The sequence below is a fragment of the Pocillopora damicornis genome, chromosome 10 (assembly GCF_964200805.1).
Source record: "Pocillopora damicornis chromosome 10, jaPocDami1.2, whole genome shotgun sequence".
Taxonomy (NCBI): domain Eukaryota; kingdom Metazoa; phylum Cnidaria; class Anthozoa; order Scleractinia; family Pocilloporidae; genus Pocillopora; species Pocillopora damicornis.
In genome coordinates, this window is record NC_142679.1 from 14,148,796 (window position 1) to 14,168,328 (window position 19,533).

Sequence of the window (19,533 nt, forward strand, 5' to 3'; positions counted from 1 at the left end):
TCTAGTACTATTATACAACGTGACAGTTATAATGCGCAAACACACCAACTTTTCAATTGAAATATAAAGGAACAATAGAACTCAGACAAACCGGTAACTTTTTGCATAATAACTATTCCGTATTGGTAGCCATACTCATAACAGTTTAGTCTACTTTACTTTCTCATTAAGCATATTGGACCACCTTTTCAAAACAAGTTTATTTATTAATGGCCTAAACCAAAACATTTCACTTTCGCTCCAGATTTACTCGCTCAGCGAAACAGTGTCGTTCTTTTAGCTTTAATATCTTCATCACGATCTCATGGGCCGTCGGAATTGAGGCTCGCAACCAGTGAGGAAGTGACAGTCTCCAACCTGTATGTATAGGTAACATACAAAAACATGAAATGACCCGGAAAATTACTTAGTGAAAATCGTGAATATCACTCATTCCTCTTAACCGATTAATGTCGCTGGATACTGTTAACGTGGAAGGAAGAAGGGTTACTTAATTCATTAGTAGAGAGGCTTTTTTGCATCATGATCATATAATGAAGTATTTTTAAAAAAAATTATTGGATGAGGATTTTATGATAACCAGAATAATCAAGGCCGAGGCAAGGTAAATTTACTTAGAATCTCTATAATTCCTTTGTAAGATTGGGAGTAGAACAAACAACGCTCATCAAATAATAAAATGAAAATTTAAGAAATCACTCTTTATGCCTCTCCAACTTCTTAAGACCGTAATCTTGGTGTAATCTTGGAGTGAAATTTGCTTGCTGATAGTATGTTCTCCAACAATTTATATTTTACCGCTTTTATTTGACTACTTGATTTATCTCTTTATCTATTCCGTATTATTTATATTCATCGACTCATTTTTTGTCGCAACCATGTCGATCCTAGGTCTCATAAAATATTATTTGTATGTATGAAATGTCTGAATACTATGTAGTCGCTCCGTTCACATTGAGAAGCTCTATCATATTTATATTTTTTTTTATAGAATATTGCAAAAAATTTTTTTTCCGTGTTGTTATCTGTTATATTGCATTTTGTCCATTACTACTCTTTAAATTTGCTTTTCGTGTGCTGCACCGGGATAGGTTTAAACTTTCGGCGGGTCCATGATATATATCGATCTTTTATCAAAATATACTTCAGATCTTTTAACAATTATTGTTTACATAAATTATACACATGCATATAGATAAGTTGCCTGACCGAAAACACAATACCACAAGGTCCAGTGTTGTTGTTATTTTGCAATCAGGATTTCGGAACTTATTTCGTCTCCTAAATAGAGTTTTATTCAATATTGAAAATGTACTTCCGTTATATTTTTTTACACGAGCTACACGAGCATTGGAAACCGAATAGGTCATGGCTAATGTCGAAAAATATCTCGCAAAATAAAAACTGTTTTGTCTTCTAACATGATTTGTATTAATCTATTCATTTTCCATTTATTTCTTTGCCAAAGTACGATAAAAATTTACAAGGAAGCATAATGAGCTAGGTTAAATAAAATCTATGGAGAGGAAACCTAAATGAAACCATGAGGCTTTCTCCAAACGATTACAGAAGAATAGGAATAAAAGGCATTAAGAGCGATATTAGATTTTACAAGAGAAAGAGAAAAGAGAAAACAATCCGACATTATTCTCCCTCGGGTCATGTTATATTGTTAACATTTTGAAGGCTCTTTTTTCTCCCTTTGTACACAAGCTTTCGCCAGCCACGAATTGATATCACAGAGTTCATTATAAGAGGAAATTCAGCCAATCATCTTTGACAGAATTTGGCATTCTCTCCACCGCAACATGACAAAGATGGCTCAGCGTCTTAAGAAGAAATTTTTTGCTCTTGTTACATGCATCCTGTTAACACTACCAGGTGGTAAGTCGATAAGACTCAGTACTATGAACTTAAATGTAATTCTTTGTTGGAAGGTAGGCGCAACTAAAGATATGTCAGATATAAAATTTTTCATGTGGTTAAAATGTCGAATCTGTATCAGCAGGATTTGCCAATACATCATCACAATCTGCAAGTAAATCAACGAATCTTATGACGTCATCCCCATCTGCAAGAGACATTTCATCAATGAACCTTATGACGCCATCCCCATCTGCAAGTGACATTTCATCGATGAATCCTATGACGCCATCCCCATCTGTAAGTGACATGTCATCAATGAATCCTATGACACCATCCCCATCTGTAAGTGACATGTCATCAATGAATCCTATGACGCCATCCCCATCTGCAAGTCACCTGTCATCAATGAATCCTAAGACGCCATCACCATCTGCAAGTGACATGTCATCAATGAATCCTATGACGCCATCCCCATTTGCAAGTGGCATGTCATCAATGACACATATGATGCCATCACAATCTGCAAGTGATATGTCATCAATGATGCATATGATGCCATCCCCAATTGCAAGTGACGTGTTATCAACGATACAAATGATGCCATCACATAATGCAAGTGACATGACATCAGTGGTGCATACGATGCCATCCCTATCGGTAAGTGACATTTCATCAATGATGCATATGATGCCATCCCCATCTGCAAGTGACATGTCATCAATGGTGCAAACGATGCCATCCTCGTCTGCAAGTGACATGTCATCAATGATGCGTGTGATGCCATCACCAACTGCAAGTGACATTTCATCAATGATGCATATGATACCATCCCCATCTGCAAGTGACATGTCGTCAATGGTGCATATGATGCCATCCCCATCTGCAAGTGACATGTCATCAATGAATCCTATGACGCCATCCCCATCTGTTAGCAAAATTGCCCCAACGGTGACTAGCATTATTCCAACGGTAGCACCTACGTGTCCTTCAGGATTTACTGGAAGTGATTGCTCCATAGGTAACTGATGAATGCATTTAGATTTTGTTTTTCCTACGATACCAGCACCTGTAAACAATGCTAAATGTTGCTGTTGTTTTTCTTTTTGCTGTCATAGATATTAACGACTGTGAAAACAAAACCTGTTCAGGAAATGGAAAGTGCCTTGACAGAATAAATGGTTTTATATGTGAATGTAACGATAGTTACTTTGGAGAAAACTGTGAGGAAAGTAAGTCTCGTTAGATGTTCATAACGAAACTTTTAACTTACGAACCATTTCTACTTTTGTGGAAAAGCAAGGAAAAATCTGATTGAATTTGAGTGAGGGCAATTTAAGGCAAATAAATTTTCTCTGTATGTGTCACTTTTTTTAAAATTTTTTTTCTATTTAGCTCACATTTCTTTCATTTTGAGGTGTTAACTTAGTGTAGCAGCATTGAAGGATATCATCGATGATTTTAGACTTGAAGATTTTGGTCAATGAGCGACATTACGTTTACCTATTTGAAAATTTAGGGCACTGATTTGATTTGACTTGAAACGAGAAAATGTATTTGGTTATACTAATGAAAATAAGATATGTCTAACACATATACGTAAACATTCCATCTCAATCCCGTCTGAATTATTCGCGTCTTTACCCTTAGAACTCAGTGCCTGTAATCCAAACCCATGCGAAAACGATGGAACTTGCAGAGAAGTTGGTGAAACGTTCAAATGTACATGTACTTCAGCGTTTGAAGGGACAACCTGCCAATCAGGTACGGGTCTGTCTGACACTTTCCGTTCCAGTAATATATCGTTCCAGCGAAGTACTGCTAAGTAGGGAATGATACATGTGTGCACCTAGTAGTTAGAAAAAGCAGGTTCTGACGTTTTCTTTAAGTTAACCTTGATTTTAAAGGCAAATCACGAATTTAACCTTGAAATTAATGTTGATTAAACAAAACGTTGTTGTACATTTTGAAATCAACCTTAATTTCAAAGGTTACTTGAATTTTTTCACAGGTGAGTTTTGAAGAGGGTGTGAATATTATCATCTTGAATGATTCTTTTGTCACGCCACCAGCGTCGCTGAAAAGGCGTTGATTGTTGATGTTAGGATTTTCAAGTATCAATGTTGTATCTTCTCGCAAGGAAGTCTTGATGTGCCTTGATTTGTTTTTCTAAAATTGTCTTTGTATATGAGGAGAGTATGACAGGCTGAGTTCAGTCATTTCTGAAAACGATCTCCAGCTACTTTTGTGTAACTCCCCTATACGAATTCTACCTCTATTGTAGGGGTTACAGAAAAGTTGATAAGTTTTTCATCATTGAACCAAAAGGAAGAAGCATCGCCACTTAAATCGTTGTCAATCTCTTTCACCCAATGACAGCTGATAATTTTCCATCTCCCCGGAGCTGGTGGGTATGTTTTTGGATCAAAGTCCATTTTTTTAAGCATACCTTACTCCTCCTTCAAAATCAATATGATAAATCCAAAAATCTTTTCTTTTAAATACTCTGACTCTCTTGACAGAGAAATCCACCAGATTCTATTTCCAATGAAAGGATATTTCATTATGTTATTCGCTCGTTTCAAGGATCATCTGTTTTGATTCAAGATAGCAAATAGAGACGATGCGGAAAAGAAAAGGAAAATTTGAATGGGAGATTGAAGACTGTCTTTAGAGAAAGAGAAAAAGTGTCTTCACTGCACTGTACGAGTTTTTGTCTGTATAATACCAGCATGATTGCTTTTTCTTTGATGAATGTCTCAATGAGAAATTTTTTTCTGCATATTTTGACAAAAAAGAGAATAAATCAATTGTTTCCGTTTTTCATCAACGTACTTCTTGTTTGCTGCGTCTTCATTGTCAGTTGGATTGGCAAGCTTGACGATCTTTTTGTTGTTCATATATTTATCAGTTTCTTGAATTGATTCATCAGGAATGCTTGCGTCTATTGAGAAACTCATTTTAATAATTTTTTTCCAATCAATGAATTTCTTCAGAAGGCAACTCAGTTCCAGAGGAACAATCTGAGTCTCTTCTCCAACGAAACCACGCTTTGGTTCATCTTTCAGATAGTAGAGAACAGGCTCCTTCTTATTCACAATTGATCTCTCGATATTGCAGACCTTCAGAGACAAGTCGGGTCTGTTGCTCTTCTTTTCCACCTTCTAACTCACCTGCGGCATAGAGATATCTCACATTCTTTGAAGAGTCGAGTCCCTTTTCCTTCACGCCAACCGGTCTTGAAAACTCTTTGCGTCAACCGACTTGCTTAGACAAATTTCTTTCCAGTTTTTTTCTTTCCAGTTAATCTGGTCACTTCACCAGGTGATTCCCCCCTAGTTGCTAGAAGTAATCAACTATAAACCAATATGAATTCTCCTTACTCTGTAAAAGATTTGGAGAAAACGGTGTTTAAGCAGGTAATGAAACATCTCGAATGAAGCGGACTTCTTTCCGAACATCAGTTTGGCTTTCGATCTAGTCGCTCAACTGAATTGGCGTAACTTTCTTTAAATACTTAGAAAGAATGGGATGGCGGTGAAGCAACATGAGCAGTGTTCATAGAGTTATCTAAAGCGTTTCACACCAGGTGTTTAAACTGGTTTATGGATTATTTGTTCCTCCGGATTATCATTACTATTATCATTATTATCATTATTATTATCATTATTATTATTATTATTATTATTATCATTATTATTATTATCATTATTATTATCATTATTATTATTATCATTATCATTATTATTATTATTATCATCGTCATCATGACTATAATTACAAATCGCCGATCATTCCAGTTTAAATACTGTCCGAATGTCGTCGATAACTCGCGATTTTCTCGATAATCGGCGACTGTCATTTGCATTACTGTGCACAGTACTGTACCTGTGCCCAAATACATGACATGTTGATCACTGATAAATTTTGTAGAAAGAAAGCAGGCAGAATGAATACAGCACTTGACAAGGAAAACAGCGAAGAGTTTGATCCGTTTTCTTGCAAGCTTTCTTATCCCTACTTGGACCTCGTACTCTGTTCTTGCACGCTCCTTGTGGGTGTTGTCGTCCTCAATTCAAAATCGAGGCGTTTGACTTGTATCTGAGTCTGATATGTCGTTTTCGTTGTTTCCTCTCTGTTTTTTTTTTTTTAATCGTTTCAATATGTTGATACATTATTGTTGATCTTTTTTATACAGAGACGCCTACCCAAACATTTGCCGGTACAGTGAAACTGGATCAGGATTATTACAAAGGCTATGATGACATCAACTCACCAAGATCTCGTGCCCTCATTACAGTTTTGGACTCGAAATTAAAACCATTTTTCAAAAAGAAATTTTCAGATTTCATAGATATTAATTACAAGCGTTTTTTCAAAGGAAGTGTTGGCGTTGACTATGAATTGCTATTTCCAGCAACCTCAACTGTGACCGGTGGGAACATCGTGCAAGCTCTTGGAAAAGGTAATGGCTCGAGCGAACTGGGATTTTTGAGGCTGACGGGAGATATAACTGTAACGAAGCAGGTTGTTCAGACGACAGCAGCACCAACTGCAACCAAAGGCAAGTTACAGTGTCCTTTTATTTTTTATGTTGCTTTTATGTTGTTAGCCTTCAAAGAAGTTCAGTGTAATCTGACATGCATAAAAGTATCCACTACCTTATCCGTTTTACTACACTAACTCGAAATGAAGATTATCGCATTTCCGGCTAGAACCTCTCTTTAGGACATGTATACTTTTAAGGAACATTTCCACTCAAGGAATATATTTCCACTCAAAACGCTTTCCAAACTATTTTGTGTTTTCCAAAATAGCACTTTCCGTGAGAAATGGACCTTTTAGGCATATTTTTCATGTCGATTCCGCAAAATATCGTGCTTTTTTTCCAGACACTGTAAAATGTTTGCTTCAAAGCAGCACTATTTAGGCAAAAAACACAGAAATTTCTCCTATGAAATAAAAGCAAAATGCTTCAGTTTTCACGGATTAAGAAAATGTGTTGCTTCAAAAGAGCAACATTTTGTATAATTCAACGGAAAGTTAAACGTAGGTGCATTTTACTTAGAGAAATATTCAATTTTTAACTGCGTTGGTTGTTAAATCTGGTCAAACTGCGCATAATGCTCTGCTCGTTTAAATGGAATGATAAAGTCTTTGATTTTAACCCTTAATATGTTTAAGCGGTTTTTCTTTTCAATTTTATTTGACATGGTATTACGAACTGTAATGCAGAAATTCTGCAATGTTTGACGTCCAATCCTGCATAAATTCTCCATGGTTTGGCGTCTAATGCTGCAGAAATTCTCCATGGTTTGACGTTCAATACTGCAGAAATTCTCCATAGCATGGCCTCTAATGCTGCAGAAATTCTCCATGGTATGGCGTCTAAAGCTGCATAAATTCTGCAAGGTACGACGTCAAATGCTGCATAAATTCTGCAAGGTTTGACGGCCTAAGCGTGCAAAAATTCTGCACGCCTTGAAGTTCAGTGCTGCAGAAATTCTGCATGGGATGGCGTCTAATGATGCAGAAATTCAGCGAGGTTTGATGTCCAATGCTACAGAAATTCTGCTCGTCTTGTTGTCCAGTGCTATAGAAATTCTGCACGCCCTGACGTCCAGTGTCGGAGAAATTCTGCACGCCTTGACGTCCATTGCTGCAAAACGTCTTCACGCCTTGACGTCAAATGCCGCAGAAATTCTTGGCGTAAAGAGCTCATCTGTTGCAGAATATGATGATCCGTTCATTTTTAAACAAATTTCAAATTAGACGACCTTGGAATGAGGACACTTAAAGCCGAATTTACATCACCATCACCGAGTGACGACATCGTCAATAATTTGTATGAGATAAATGTTTTTCCACGAAGTTACCCGTTCAGTAATTTTCATATCAACTGACGATACAAGATTTAAGATTTTTTACTCCTCTTCCTTCTGTTCACAAGATGATGAAGTACTGTTGATGCAATAGCATCCAAGAAAATTACTCTTTCACTGCTCACACGTAGATGTCTAGGTGTCATTTGTCTTGAAACAGACCAGTGTACAATTACAGGGGTTTGTAAGGCCTTCTTCTATATGAATGGATCTGAAAAATTAAAATAAAGAGAAGTTACATCACATGAACATTTTCAAAACAGGATTTATGAATTCATCAACACCATCTTGACTATGATTTGAACAGGTCTTGGTGTAATAAGGCTAACTTGGCTTTCGCGCAGATAATGTTTTACTGAAGTTTAGCTTTACTGAACCTTTCGTATAATCGTGGGTTTATTAATTACGCACCCCTTCAGTGAATTCGTTGGAACTTATTCAAGATGAGAGATGACCGTTAAGATATTGCAGGTCTACGACAAATTTTCGAAAAATCAGTTCACGCGTCACGGATATAAAAGGGAAAATTTCTAACCTCTCCTCTTGTGTGCATGGTTTAAGAGCAATCTTGAGGTTTTCACGCCATGAGAAAAAAATTTCAGGATTCAAGCATACTTCAGGCCTCACACAGTTTCGTAAATTCACGAATAAAGTTAACCTTTCAGTAAAATTCACGCGTCACATCTTAACTTTAGCCTTCATCACGCGCCACGTATAAACCCTTGATGATGCACCAGTTTCCTCTCACGAGTTGATTCTTCAGAGGGTCCAGCAAAGGAATGTGTTGGCTCTTGCAAAGATTCGGCGCCGATTATTTTTGGTGAAATGGTCAACTCTTGTTCCTGTTCAGTAAAGATAAGTAGCTCCTGTTGTATTATTTTACTGCACCATACTTCCAATGCTTCCATTCCCCTTATCTTTCGGAGGCATCTGGCGCACGAAGAATCTAACGGACGCGAATCAGATGTGAGTTGGTTCCAGGGCTATCTTTTTTTCACAGCTGACAGACCTATGAATCACTTTAGGGAGACGAGAAGAGCGGCGAAGAGAAAAGAGTCGCAAACAATTACTTTTCCGTCTGAGGTTTCCACACCTTCAAATCAATTAAGAATGTAACATTTTCCCATGCGTACTAATCTAATCAACTTAGAAGCCTCCTTGATTCTTTCTCCTGCTCGTTAACTGTTTGAAATGCCTCGCTACTATGAGGACGTGAGACCCGGAGACGTGAGACTCGGAGACGTGAGACTCGGAGACGTGAGACTCGGAGACGTGAGACTCGGTGACGTGGGACTCGGTGACGTGGGACCCGAGGACGTGGGACCCGAGGACGTGGGACTCGAGGACGTGGGACTCGAGGACGTGGGACTCGAGGACGTGGGACTCGAGGACGTGGGACTCGAGGACGTGGGACTCGGGGACGTGGGACTCGGGGACGTGGGACTCGGAGACGTGGGACTCGGGGACGTGGGACTCGGGGACGTGGGACTCGGGGACGTGGGACTCGGGGACGTGGGACTCAGGTTAGTAGTAGCCAATGGTTTTCAGCGTCCATGGTTCGGCAGGATATGTTTGCTTGCCTATTTTACCGTGATAACTCTCGGTAAAGAATAGTTTCAACGCAAGGGGTCTTGAAACATCGTAGGCAGCTATGGAGGACTTTCCTGGTGAGTAACCGTGTTTTCCTCTCGATCTTTATTATTATACTTCACAAATTCAGCGCAAAAAATAGGTTTGTTCATCACGTTTCCGAGTCTCCACGCGTCCCCGAGTCCCCGCGTCCCACGTCCCCGAGTCCTCGCGTCCCACGTCTCGAGTTCCATTTCCCCGAGTTCCAGTCCTCACGTCCCCGTCCCACTTTTAGTAGGGACCTTAAGCAAACCACGACGGTGACGGCAACGAGGACCTGGAAAAACAAAAGATTTAATTGGCAGAACAATAGCTCAGCACGTGCGTTTTAAAACTTTGTACATTTCTCAGCCGTCCTATGCAAAACAACAACGTGAAATCACCACAATTTGCGTCGTCAGCGAACAAAAACCGCGACGGCAAATTTTTGTAATTTCCGTTTGGAGCCCAACGCTTCTTTAATACGTTATGCTGAAGTTGAGGAGTGGCGACGTATGAGACGGTAAACACGTGCAGCTATTTTTGAAATTCTAATTAAAGGCAGAAATTCATTTTTTAGTCGAAGTCTTCTTTGGCGTTGCCGTCCTGACTGCTTAAGGTCCTTAGTCACAGCCGTCCCGGCGGGTCATAACTACACTGGTGGCACATTGAGCATGCACTCAATTATGGTTAACTTCACAGGTGTAACGCCCATAGTCAAAGATATAAAGTCTCCATTCGTGTTCACTACATACCTAATCGGCGAACAAAGGTTTAGTATTTCGATTAGAACTCGTAAGCTGTGCACTGTGCAACTTCACCAATGAGGGACAAAAGTCCCTTCAACCCATTGTTTTACAAACCGCCAACATGCGCTCATAATATATCAATAATCGTAAAATTAATTGGGCTTTTGTCAGTTTTGTTTGCTAAGCGCTCCTGTCAGACTTTGAGTGGAGTTAACTTATATCCGTCGAAAAAAATTATTACACCCGATGATGGCGAGTACACCAGAAAACATCTCACAGTTCTACGAGCCATGTTGATTTTTACATCGGATTCTGGAATCACCACCAGAGGAAAGATTTCCCAATGAAGATCAGTAAGTTGACTTCGATGACTCAAACAATTCTTTGAATACAGGATCTTTCATTTATGGAGAAATAATTCCGGATTTAGAGAGTTAGTTAGAAATGGAAGGTAAAGTTAAAAACACCTGTATCGCATGCAGTCAATTCAATGTCGATAACTTTTCAAATTTCAAGGTTGATAAGAGGTCAGAAGTGTACAATATATACGCATTTGAAAGCACCTACCTTATTGTTTTCAACGCGATCTTAAGAGGCTGTCTCTCTTATTTCCACCCGGTCAATTTTGCCTCAAAAATAATTTTGCCTGAAACTCTGTTAACAGAAAGACTTTACCTAGGAAAGAACTAAATTAGATTTGGTTTGATTCGAAATAATTTTCTGACTGCATTACGGGCCATAATTATTTCCCAGTCCGTAGGGACCGTCGCAGCGTCTCGAAAATTGAAAAATAGGCATATTTTGTAACGTTGTAAAATATTTGATTCGCATAGTTAAGCCACAGAATTTATATCAGATTGCTTAAAAACCTTTCTAGTTTGCCAAGAAAGTTAGAATTTGCCCTCTCAACAAATTTGAAAAGGCGAATTTTAGCATATTCTGACCACTAGAAATCGCCATCGGCCGATGGCCGTAAATAACCTTGATTTAGACGCTAAGTTTTGGGATTTGGGACCTGGTTGACAATTCTATCCAACACAGCCGTTAAGTTTAGACCTTTACAGGCAAAAATATGCAAAAACCCCTGTACGTTTTCGATTTTTCAAAAGTTATGACCGTTTGAATCAGCACATGTACGAGCATTCGCGATTTTTTCGCCTACACCAAAATCGAACCACTGGAGCAGATTTCGTCATAAATACAGCTTACCCGCTTTGCAGCTCGGCTTCATGGCTCACTTCAGAATTTTTCTAATAACCAAATTGGTGAAATCCATGATAACTTCAACAAATAGCTAGGTATTGCCTTCGAAAAGTAGGCGGCATCCATCGTGATTCGTGGTATCAAAACAAATGCCGGAATTGGCCACATTTCGCGGTGAATCCCCCATTTAACATCGCTGCAGAGCTGAATTTTTTCCAAAATCAGAATATAAACTCTCCATGTCTGGAAGCTGAGGGAGAAATGAAGGTTTTAGGCTTCTGAAGTGAAGTAATAATCGCTTAAATTTAGATTCATGTTATACCGTTCTCACAAAGGTCCGCACAAAAGAGAAGACCGCTGATAACTTGTGCCGTACGTTGTGCCATATGGTTTTGTTTTGTATCCCAAAGTAATATTTGGGCAGAAAAATTTTGGATGAAAATAATAAATGCTTTTACCTGGAGTTTGATATCATATAATTAATAAATCAATTTCAAATATCCTGAGCTTGCTTCTCTCGGTTCCGTGTCGATTGTGTCCACAGAACAGCAACCTGTCAATAGCCGGAGAAATCATGGGTTTATGTGAAATTTCAGATATTCCTCGCTTCCCAAACTGGTGAACTGGTAAGCGGGTAAGCTGTATTTATGACGAAATCTGCTCCAGTGGTTCGATTTTGGTGTAGGCGAAAAATCGCGAATGCTCGTAAATGTGCTGATTCAAACGGTCATAACTTTTGAAAAATCGAAAACGTACAGAGGTTTTTGCATATTTTTGCCTGTAAAGGTCTAAACTTAACGGCTAGGATAGAATCGTCAACCAGGTCCCAAATCCCAAAACTTAGCGTCTAAATCAAGGTTATTTACGGCCATCGGCCGATGGCGATTTCTAGTGGTCAGAATATGCTAAAATTCGCCTTTTCAAATTTATTGAGAGGGCAAATTCTAACTTTCTTGGCAAACTAGAAAGGTTTTTAAGCAATCTGATATAAATTCTGTGGCTTAACTATGCGAATCAAATATTTTACAACGTTACAAAATATGCCTATTTTTCAATTTTCGAGACGCTGCGACGGTCCCTACGGACTGGGAAATAATTATGGCCCGTAATGCAGTCAGAAAATTATTTCGAATCAAACCAAATCTAATTTAGTTCTTTCCTAGGTAAAGTCTTTCTGTTAACAGAGTTTCAGGAAAAATTATTTTTGAGGCAAAATTGACCGGGTGGAAATAAGAGAGACAGCCTCTTAACAGTTACTACGACCGGTAGCGCGAACTTCAATAGTAACGTATCGAAACGATATAAATGTAATTTAGTGTTACCAATTGAGTTGATTACGTAAATTGGCCACCGTAAAGATTTTAAAGGCTGACGTTTCGAGCGTTCGCCCTTCGTCAGAGCGATTGGGTAACGACAAATTAGAGCGTTTAGATAACGATAAATGGTCTGAGGGAAACTTTGTTTGCCAGGTAAATAGCACCGATATAATTACAATTTTTACCAAACGGCTATCAAATCGTTATATCTTAGTCTAGGCTTACACTTAGTTATGAATTTTATGTTTTCAGTCTTCGATGGAGATGTAAAACCCACAAACTTTTCATAAAAGCACATTTTAGTCCAATTTTGTCGTTGCAAAAATTGATACGATGCATAATTCACTCCGGTTGAAATACACTTCGATAAGCATTGGCGAATTATTTCAGATTTCTTGGATTCCGTCGTTGTTTTCAATGTAGAACCCGGCCAAAACCAGAAGGCGCCCTCACAATAGCTTTGTAAAGTGGGTCTGCAGTACATTTTCCCTTTCATTGGTTTGTGACTTATTAGGCAGCATTGCACGGTTTGATTTTTCTTATTCTGGAAACAGTTGCGGCTGACAGAGAGAAAGAGGATTATTTTTTCCTAGAAGCTTATTTTTGCCCTTTAATTGAGATACACATGTAGTATAATTACCTACTGTAAACATCAGTGTAGACATTAACTTATATCTGTGATGCTCTTAATTTAGTTTCCCCTGAATAGTGGACGGTTTAAGGTTTTCATTAGAGGGTTGAGCATTAATTTCCCTGTGATCTTTTCCAAGTCAGAGCAAGATTTAAATGATATATTTGTTTTCAATTTATCACGTATACAAATCTTTTAAAATGGGTCAAAGGACTGAAATTGTGACTAGTTCATATATTTTGGTTAGAGTAGGTTGCTTATTTGCTATACAATAAACTTAAATTTTATTAAATTAGCGATCTTTTTCATTCAGTTTTTGTACCTGACCATAGAATAAAGTTATGTGACTGGAACTGTACGTTGTATTGCTTACTTTCTTAACGTTTTAGCATTCTAAATTTTGACATGTGGCATTAAGCCATGTGCTATTTTAGGTACATAACTTCTATTGAAAGTTAATTGACTGAATATTTGTGGCACCGTTATATTCCTGTATCCATCACGCCATGAGTGAATTTCTGCAACATCTAGTGAATGAGAGGATGCAGAATTTCTGCAACATCTAGTGAATGAGAGGATGCAGAATTTCTGCAACATCTAGTGAATGAGAGGATGCAGAATTTCTGCGACACCTGGTGAATGAGTGGTCGCAGAATTTCTGCGACACCTGGTGAATGAGTGGTTGCAGAATTTCTGCGACACCCAGTGAATGAGTGGTCGCAGAATTTCTGCGACACCTGGTGAATGAGTGGTTGCAGAATTTCTGCGACACCCAGTGAATGAGTGGTCGCAGAATTTCTGCGACACCTGGTGAATGAGTGGTTGCAGAATTTCTGCGACACCCAGTGAATGAGTGGTCGCAGAATTTCTGCGACACCTGGTGAATGAGTGGTTGCAGAATTTCTGCGACACCCAGTGAATGAGTGGTCGCAGAATTTCTGCGACACCTGGTGAATGAGTGGTTGCAGAATTTCTGCGACACCCAGTGAATGAGTGGTCGCAGAATTTCTGCGATACTTAGTGAATGAGTTGTCACAGAATTTTCGCTTATTTTATCTACTTCTTTGATTACGTATTTGGCCATCATGAGGCCTTTCATGCGGTTTACCACTAACTATGGATTCAGGCCGAGCTTTAGATCAGCGGTAAAGGTATACAACATTCATATCTCAGGTCTTTGGTACATCGTGCTTACTTGAGTAATAACCTCCATCCTCGAGAAATGTGGTGAAACAACTAACTGATCTAACTATCTCTCTTATTCTGTTTACGCAACCGACTGATCTGCGGCGCAAGAAGCTTATCACTGAATCATAAAACAAGAAATGTGCTTCAGAGCCGATCTACTCTTTCAAGAAATCTGGATCAAAGTTGAATTTCGAAAAACCCCAGCCCACAGTTGCAGATACAAATAGCATCCACACTTAACATCGTGGGCTTGCTGTGACTAAATCTGGATGATGTTTTGTACCATCATCAGTTATGATAAGATCTCCTGTTCTTAAGGCTCTCTCTCTCTCACTTTCTTTTTACAGAAAAATCGACAATCAAGGACTGGGAGATCGTGCTAATCGCAGCTGCAACAATTGTCTTTTTTCTATTGGTGGCTATTGGCGTTTTGGCAGTGAGTATGCTGTTAATTTCTTTGCATTTTGCGATGCGTATTTGAATCATCAAAACTATCAACCAAGGACGTATCTGAAAGGATCGAATTTGGCGTGCTCGGCAACAGATACAAATGTACACCCTGTTTCAATTGCATTCATGTAGTTGGCTGGTCTAAGTTCTTGATGACAATTGTTGCTCACTCGAAATCAAATGATTGAGAGCTTTACTGTCGCGTCATTTATACTGGTGAGGTAAGGGAGCGGCAGAAGGTATTTGAGAGAGAAGTGGTGGGAAAAAATTGAACTTTTAATTTTTTTCATCACGATGGGTTGGTTGTAGGAACATGATGGTGTACGGCATGGCTCCGACATATTTCTATCATGTCAACGACTGAAAATTATCATGCAGGGTTATCGCTACAAAGACATTTAGGCATAGGCGGTGTAGTTTCCTGCTTAAGAGTTGCTCAAGCGTTCTTTTCATTTACTCTTCTCTATTTGAACAGGTGAAATACAGAAACGCTGTTCAGGATGAAAAGAAAGAATTGTATGCCCTTGATGGAGACTGGCAACTAATGGAAAACGGGTATAATGGCTTGAGGGCTCAGCCGCAGGTTTGTCGACCAGTGTCTTTTGGGGCTTACATTGTTTTGTGGGGGTAACGAAGGATGCCATCTGTTGCTAACAGAGTTTAAATGGAAGAACATAGAAAGTTGACTGCCAATGAGGGGTGGGGGAGGGTCATTAGAACGCTACAGAGGCTTAGGAAAGGGGATTAGGTAGATTTTATTGCTACGCAACCACATTCCTTCCCCCCTTCCCGACGATAAAAAATAGATGGTTTTCAAGACATTTCCATTGATTTTTCCTCGCCTAACTGATCTTGGTATCTTTTTTTTACAGAGCTATGCGTCTCCAACGTATGACAAAGTACCTGGATCTGATAACAAGGCATACCAGCATGACAGTGCATTGTAAATTTAATGAAAACAAAAATCATCAACGAGGTCGAAATAATCAGCCAGTTTAAAACGCCTCTTAGAACTCTGTGGCCTCATCCTAACAGTGGGCTTTTATAACAAAACAACCTCAATTTAGATATTCAAGCGTTTCCAAGCTGATAGTAATAAAAGTTTGTTTCTCTGAGGTATCACTTAACTTGACGTGCGATAAATTCGTTACATGCTATTTCAAAGAGAAAAGATGAACATTTGAGGGATTTAAGGATCTAGAAAGTGTAACCGACACTGAACATATGTACACAGTTTTTTTCAAGAATTTATTTTATCATTGTCCAGTTAACAAACAGATAAATTCAATGCCGTGGGCCCGTTTGGTACTGAACAGATCGGATATCTGGTTCAAAGTTAAATGGGTGTTCCAACACCTGTCTTGACGCAATCCCACGAACACTCGGGTGATCGCTAAAATTCTCCACGCTGCCGCGGTGGGTTTCAAATACAGCACCACTTCACTGGGCTCCGTCTGAACTTTGCCATCCTCTACTAATGTCACGCTGTTCTGTTTGGACAAGGACGAATTAGTGAGTAATGGCTTCATTTTTTTCCAGAACTCCTCAGGGTGTTTCGCATTAGATGTTACATTACTTCAAAATTCCTTGATGCCCTTTCTCTTTAGCGAGGTGACTTTACTACGGTGTGCTTATACGCAACCCAGAGATTGTCAGTTCGGCATTACGCATAATGCATGATTAGGATGCGGAGGACTTAGCGAGTAACAGGGCAAGTTTACTCTTTAAAATGCGGGGTGGTCATCTTTCTTAGCCTTCTTGTCGATACAGCAAATAAATTAGCTTTCCTTCTGCAGTAATCGTGTCTTTTTCTTTTTCTTTTCTTAAGACTTATGACTTCCTCACCAAGGGAATAACTCTAACAAGGATTCCTATGCATGAGCAAGTTGTCACGCATTTTGTTGCACCGTTCGTCTTTAGGTGACCGCTTAGATGTTATACCGATTGCTGTGATGCGAGTTTATGGCCTTTACGAGGGTGGAAAAGGGTTTACACGTGACGCATGAATTCCTCACAAACTCATGCATGAAATAAGATCATGCAGAAGCGCCCCCCCCCCCTCCTTTATCCCCCTCCTACCCTTCCTTTTTGGGTGTTGAAATAAGATTAAAGGCCCTTGCGGAGGTTCGATTTTGTAGAAATATGAACAGCGAGCCATTGTCATTTGTTCTTTTATTGCTTATTTAAGTTGCGTCCGTTACATGAAAGTTACGCCTTACATTGAGGACTAAGAAAACCATTACATATATAACAACTAAGGGCATTCCAATCGCATTGCACACTTACTATTTTTTTTGTTAGATTAAAAAGGCTTACACTATTTAGCACTTAAATCCGTGGAGACTACGATATACTCTGCCCTTCATCATTATTAAAACCGACTTTATAACTGTTTAGTCTTAAACCGATGATATGAGCCATCACTGCGGACTCAAAATGGTCTCAATCGGCACTGGTTACAGTGTGCACACCAGCTATCAAGGCTCCATCTGGTCGACCAGGGGGAAAATCATCATTACTCACTCTATCTTGATAACATCGTCTCACTTGTGCACACCAGCTATTTTGGCTTTTACTGGTGGACCAGGGTAATAATCATCTTTCAATCCTCCGCCTTTCCCGGTGCCTTTACCCTTACTGCCTTTTCCAGAAGCCGTGGCGTCTGATACTTCGATGAAGATAACTCGAGGAGGCGGATCACTAAGAGCTGTGTACAAGACATACGCGTCTTTGCCTGTTTCAGCAAAGTTGACTTCCTCTTTGCGACATTTACCTGCATGGTTATCAGCACAGCATGTTGGGAGCAGAATCATGAAGCGGATGTCATGTTGTGGCGTTTGAAATGAAGCGTAGACATGTGCAGTGGCTCCTGCCTTTTGAGGACTCGTTGGTTTACAATTGGGGTTGGTGCAGTTATGTACACAGCAATACTCTTCAGTGACAGGTGTCCCTTTGGTGCACTTTTTCCACAACTCACCGGCAGCACTTGCCTCCAAGGGCTCCCCTCCAACTGAAGCCACTGTTTTAGGTTTATCACCGGTTGTCAACACCGCATGAGTAAAGCCTAATGACCAACCAGGTCTTAAGCTAAACATTGCGTTGCCAGAATCTTGGAAGGCTGATTGAAACAAATCTTGTTCGATTCCAAAGTCTTTGTAAAAATCGGGTGGGAGAGTTGACGCATCAGTCATGTTTCTCTGTATATCTCTGTTCCTGATGGAAGAATAGTCGAAGAGCTTTCTGTTTCCCCAACTATTTTTACTGCTTAAATATCTGTTAGTTAACTATGCTGAGGTATTGTTTGCAAATTTCGGAATGTTCCGCTCTCTTGGTATTCTTTGTTACACAAAGTGGTAATGACCTCCGAAACCTATAAAATACTCAAAAATTTTCAACTTCCGGCCCTATCATGATGTGTTAGGATTTTGAATAACCCTCCGCCACCTTATTTTACCCTTGGTAATAGGCTTCTATCGCTAAATATGTCATGATGTTGCGTTTTTTAATTAATATTTCAAGCGCTGCAGAGCATTACATCATCATGTCCCTAGTTACAAATTAGTCAGATACTCTCATCAATCATTGGGAAACCAACAAAAGACAGAAACTCGTGCACTTAATAAACAACAGCAAGTACCAAAACAGTCATCGTCAGGTTCTTGGTGTGACAATATAGTTTATGGAATAAAAGTTCTCTCGCAGTAACATTGCTTCTGTTATGATAAACAGGAATATTAAACTGGGTCATGGAATTTACATTCGCTCTCCTGGTTTTTGTTTTATTGAAGTGCACTCAGTGAAAAAATTTACATCCTCTAATTATGTATTGTGACGCTATTCCGGCTTGATCTGTCCTTACTCCGCGTTTCATTAATCAGTGAAAACACTAATAAATTAATCAACGACCAGTTTTATCGAAGGAATTGACGTCTTTTCATCGAACGTTCCTGTCTTCGTGACTTCGTTTCATCTCTTTTGATCTCAGCTGAGGTCTCCTTACTAATTGACTGTTGGCTACTCGTAATAAGTTGGTGTTGTACGGTCAAACCTCCATTGAGCGGACCTCTGTCAAACGGCCAGTCTTTATGAATCGGTCAGTGGAAAATTCTCGGAATTCATTTCTCATATTTATACCGTTAATTAAATCTCTGTTAACGGTATCTGTCGTATTGTCGTATCTGGTTTTTTCATCACATTAACCCCTCATACCTTAGCATCAGTATGCATATTCTCCACACTTTTTTTTATACATTTCCTGGGGTGCTGATCATTTCCTTTATTCTCATGACCTTAATGTGCGATTCAGAAGTGATATTGTAGGGAGAAATTAGATGCTAGTCACTCTCAGGGTATAAATGGTTAAGAGTAACAGCAATTATTTAGCCTCCAAAATGCCTGATTCTTTTGGTATCAACCTCTTTTAACCGTTCAACACTTCGGAGCGATTGGCTTCTATTTTGTCCTAAACAAAATATCACTCCTTGCGATAATTTCGTTCACTGTCCATCTGAGTCCTAATTAACATTCTAGGCCTGTTATATGCGCGTTGAGAAAGAGCCACCGCTTTCCTTCCTTAACTGAACACAAACTAGAATTATTACTCTGTGATTATCCAGATGCATTCAGATTTAGGCTGCTATGTC

At 39.2% G+C, this 19,533-nt stretch overlaps 1 protein-coding gene across 3 annotated transcripts in view; it reads left to right on the forward strand.

Annotated features, from left to right (window-relative positions):
- Nucleotides 1-16,685, forward strand: part of LOC113664783 (uncharacterized) — a 17,954-nt gene extending 1,269 nt beyond the window's left edge. Inside the window, exons 2-9 of one of the 3 annotated variants that reach the window (XM_089184142.1) lie at nucleotides 1,714-1,884; nucleotides 2,006-2,884; nucleotides 2,982-3,095; nucleotides 3,514-3,627; nucleotides 6,062-6,427; nucleotides 14,788-14,876; nucleotides 15,366-15,473; nucleotides 15,763-16,685. In XM_089184142.1, coding sequence (XP_089040268.1) covers nucleotides 1,809-1,884; nucleotides 2,006-2,884; nucleotides 2,982-3,095; nucleotides 3,514-3,627; nucleotides 6,062-6,427; nucleotides 14,788-14,876; nucleotides 15,366-15,473; nucleotides 15,763-15,837 — 1,821 coding nt within the window. In that variant the 5' untranslated portion in view covers nucleotides 1,714-1,808 and the 3' untranslated portion in view covers nucleotides 15,838-16,685. The remainder of the gene's footprint in view (nucleotides 1-1,713; nucleotides 1,885-2,005; nucleotides 2,885-2,981; nucleotides 3,096-3,513; nucleotides 3,628-6,061; nucleotides 6,428-14,787; nucleotides 14,877-15,365; nucleotides 15,474-15,762) is intronic. The other 2 variants (XM_089184144.1, XM_089184143.1) reach the window with 2 other exon arrangements.
- Nucleotides 16,686-19,533: the final 2,848 nt, after the last annotated feature.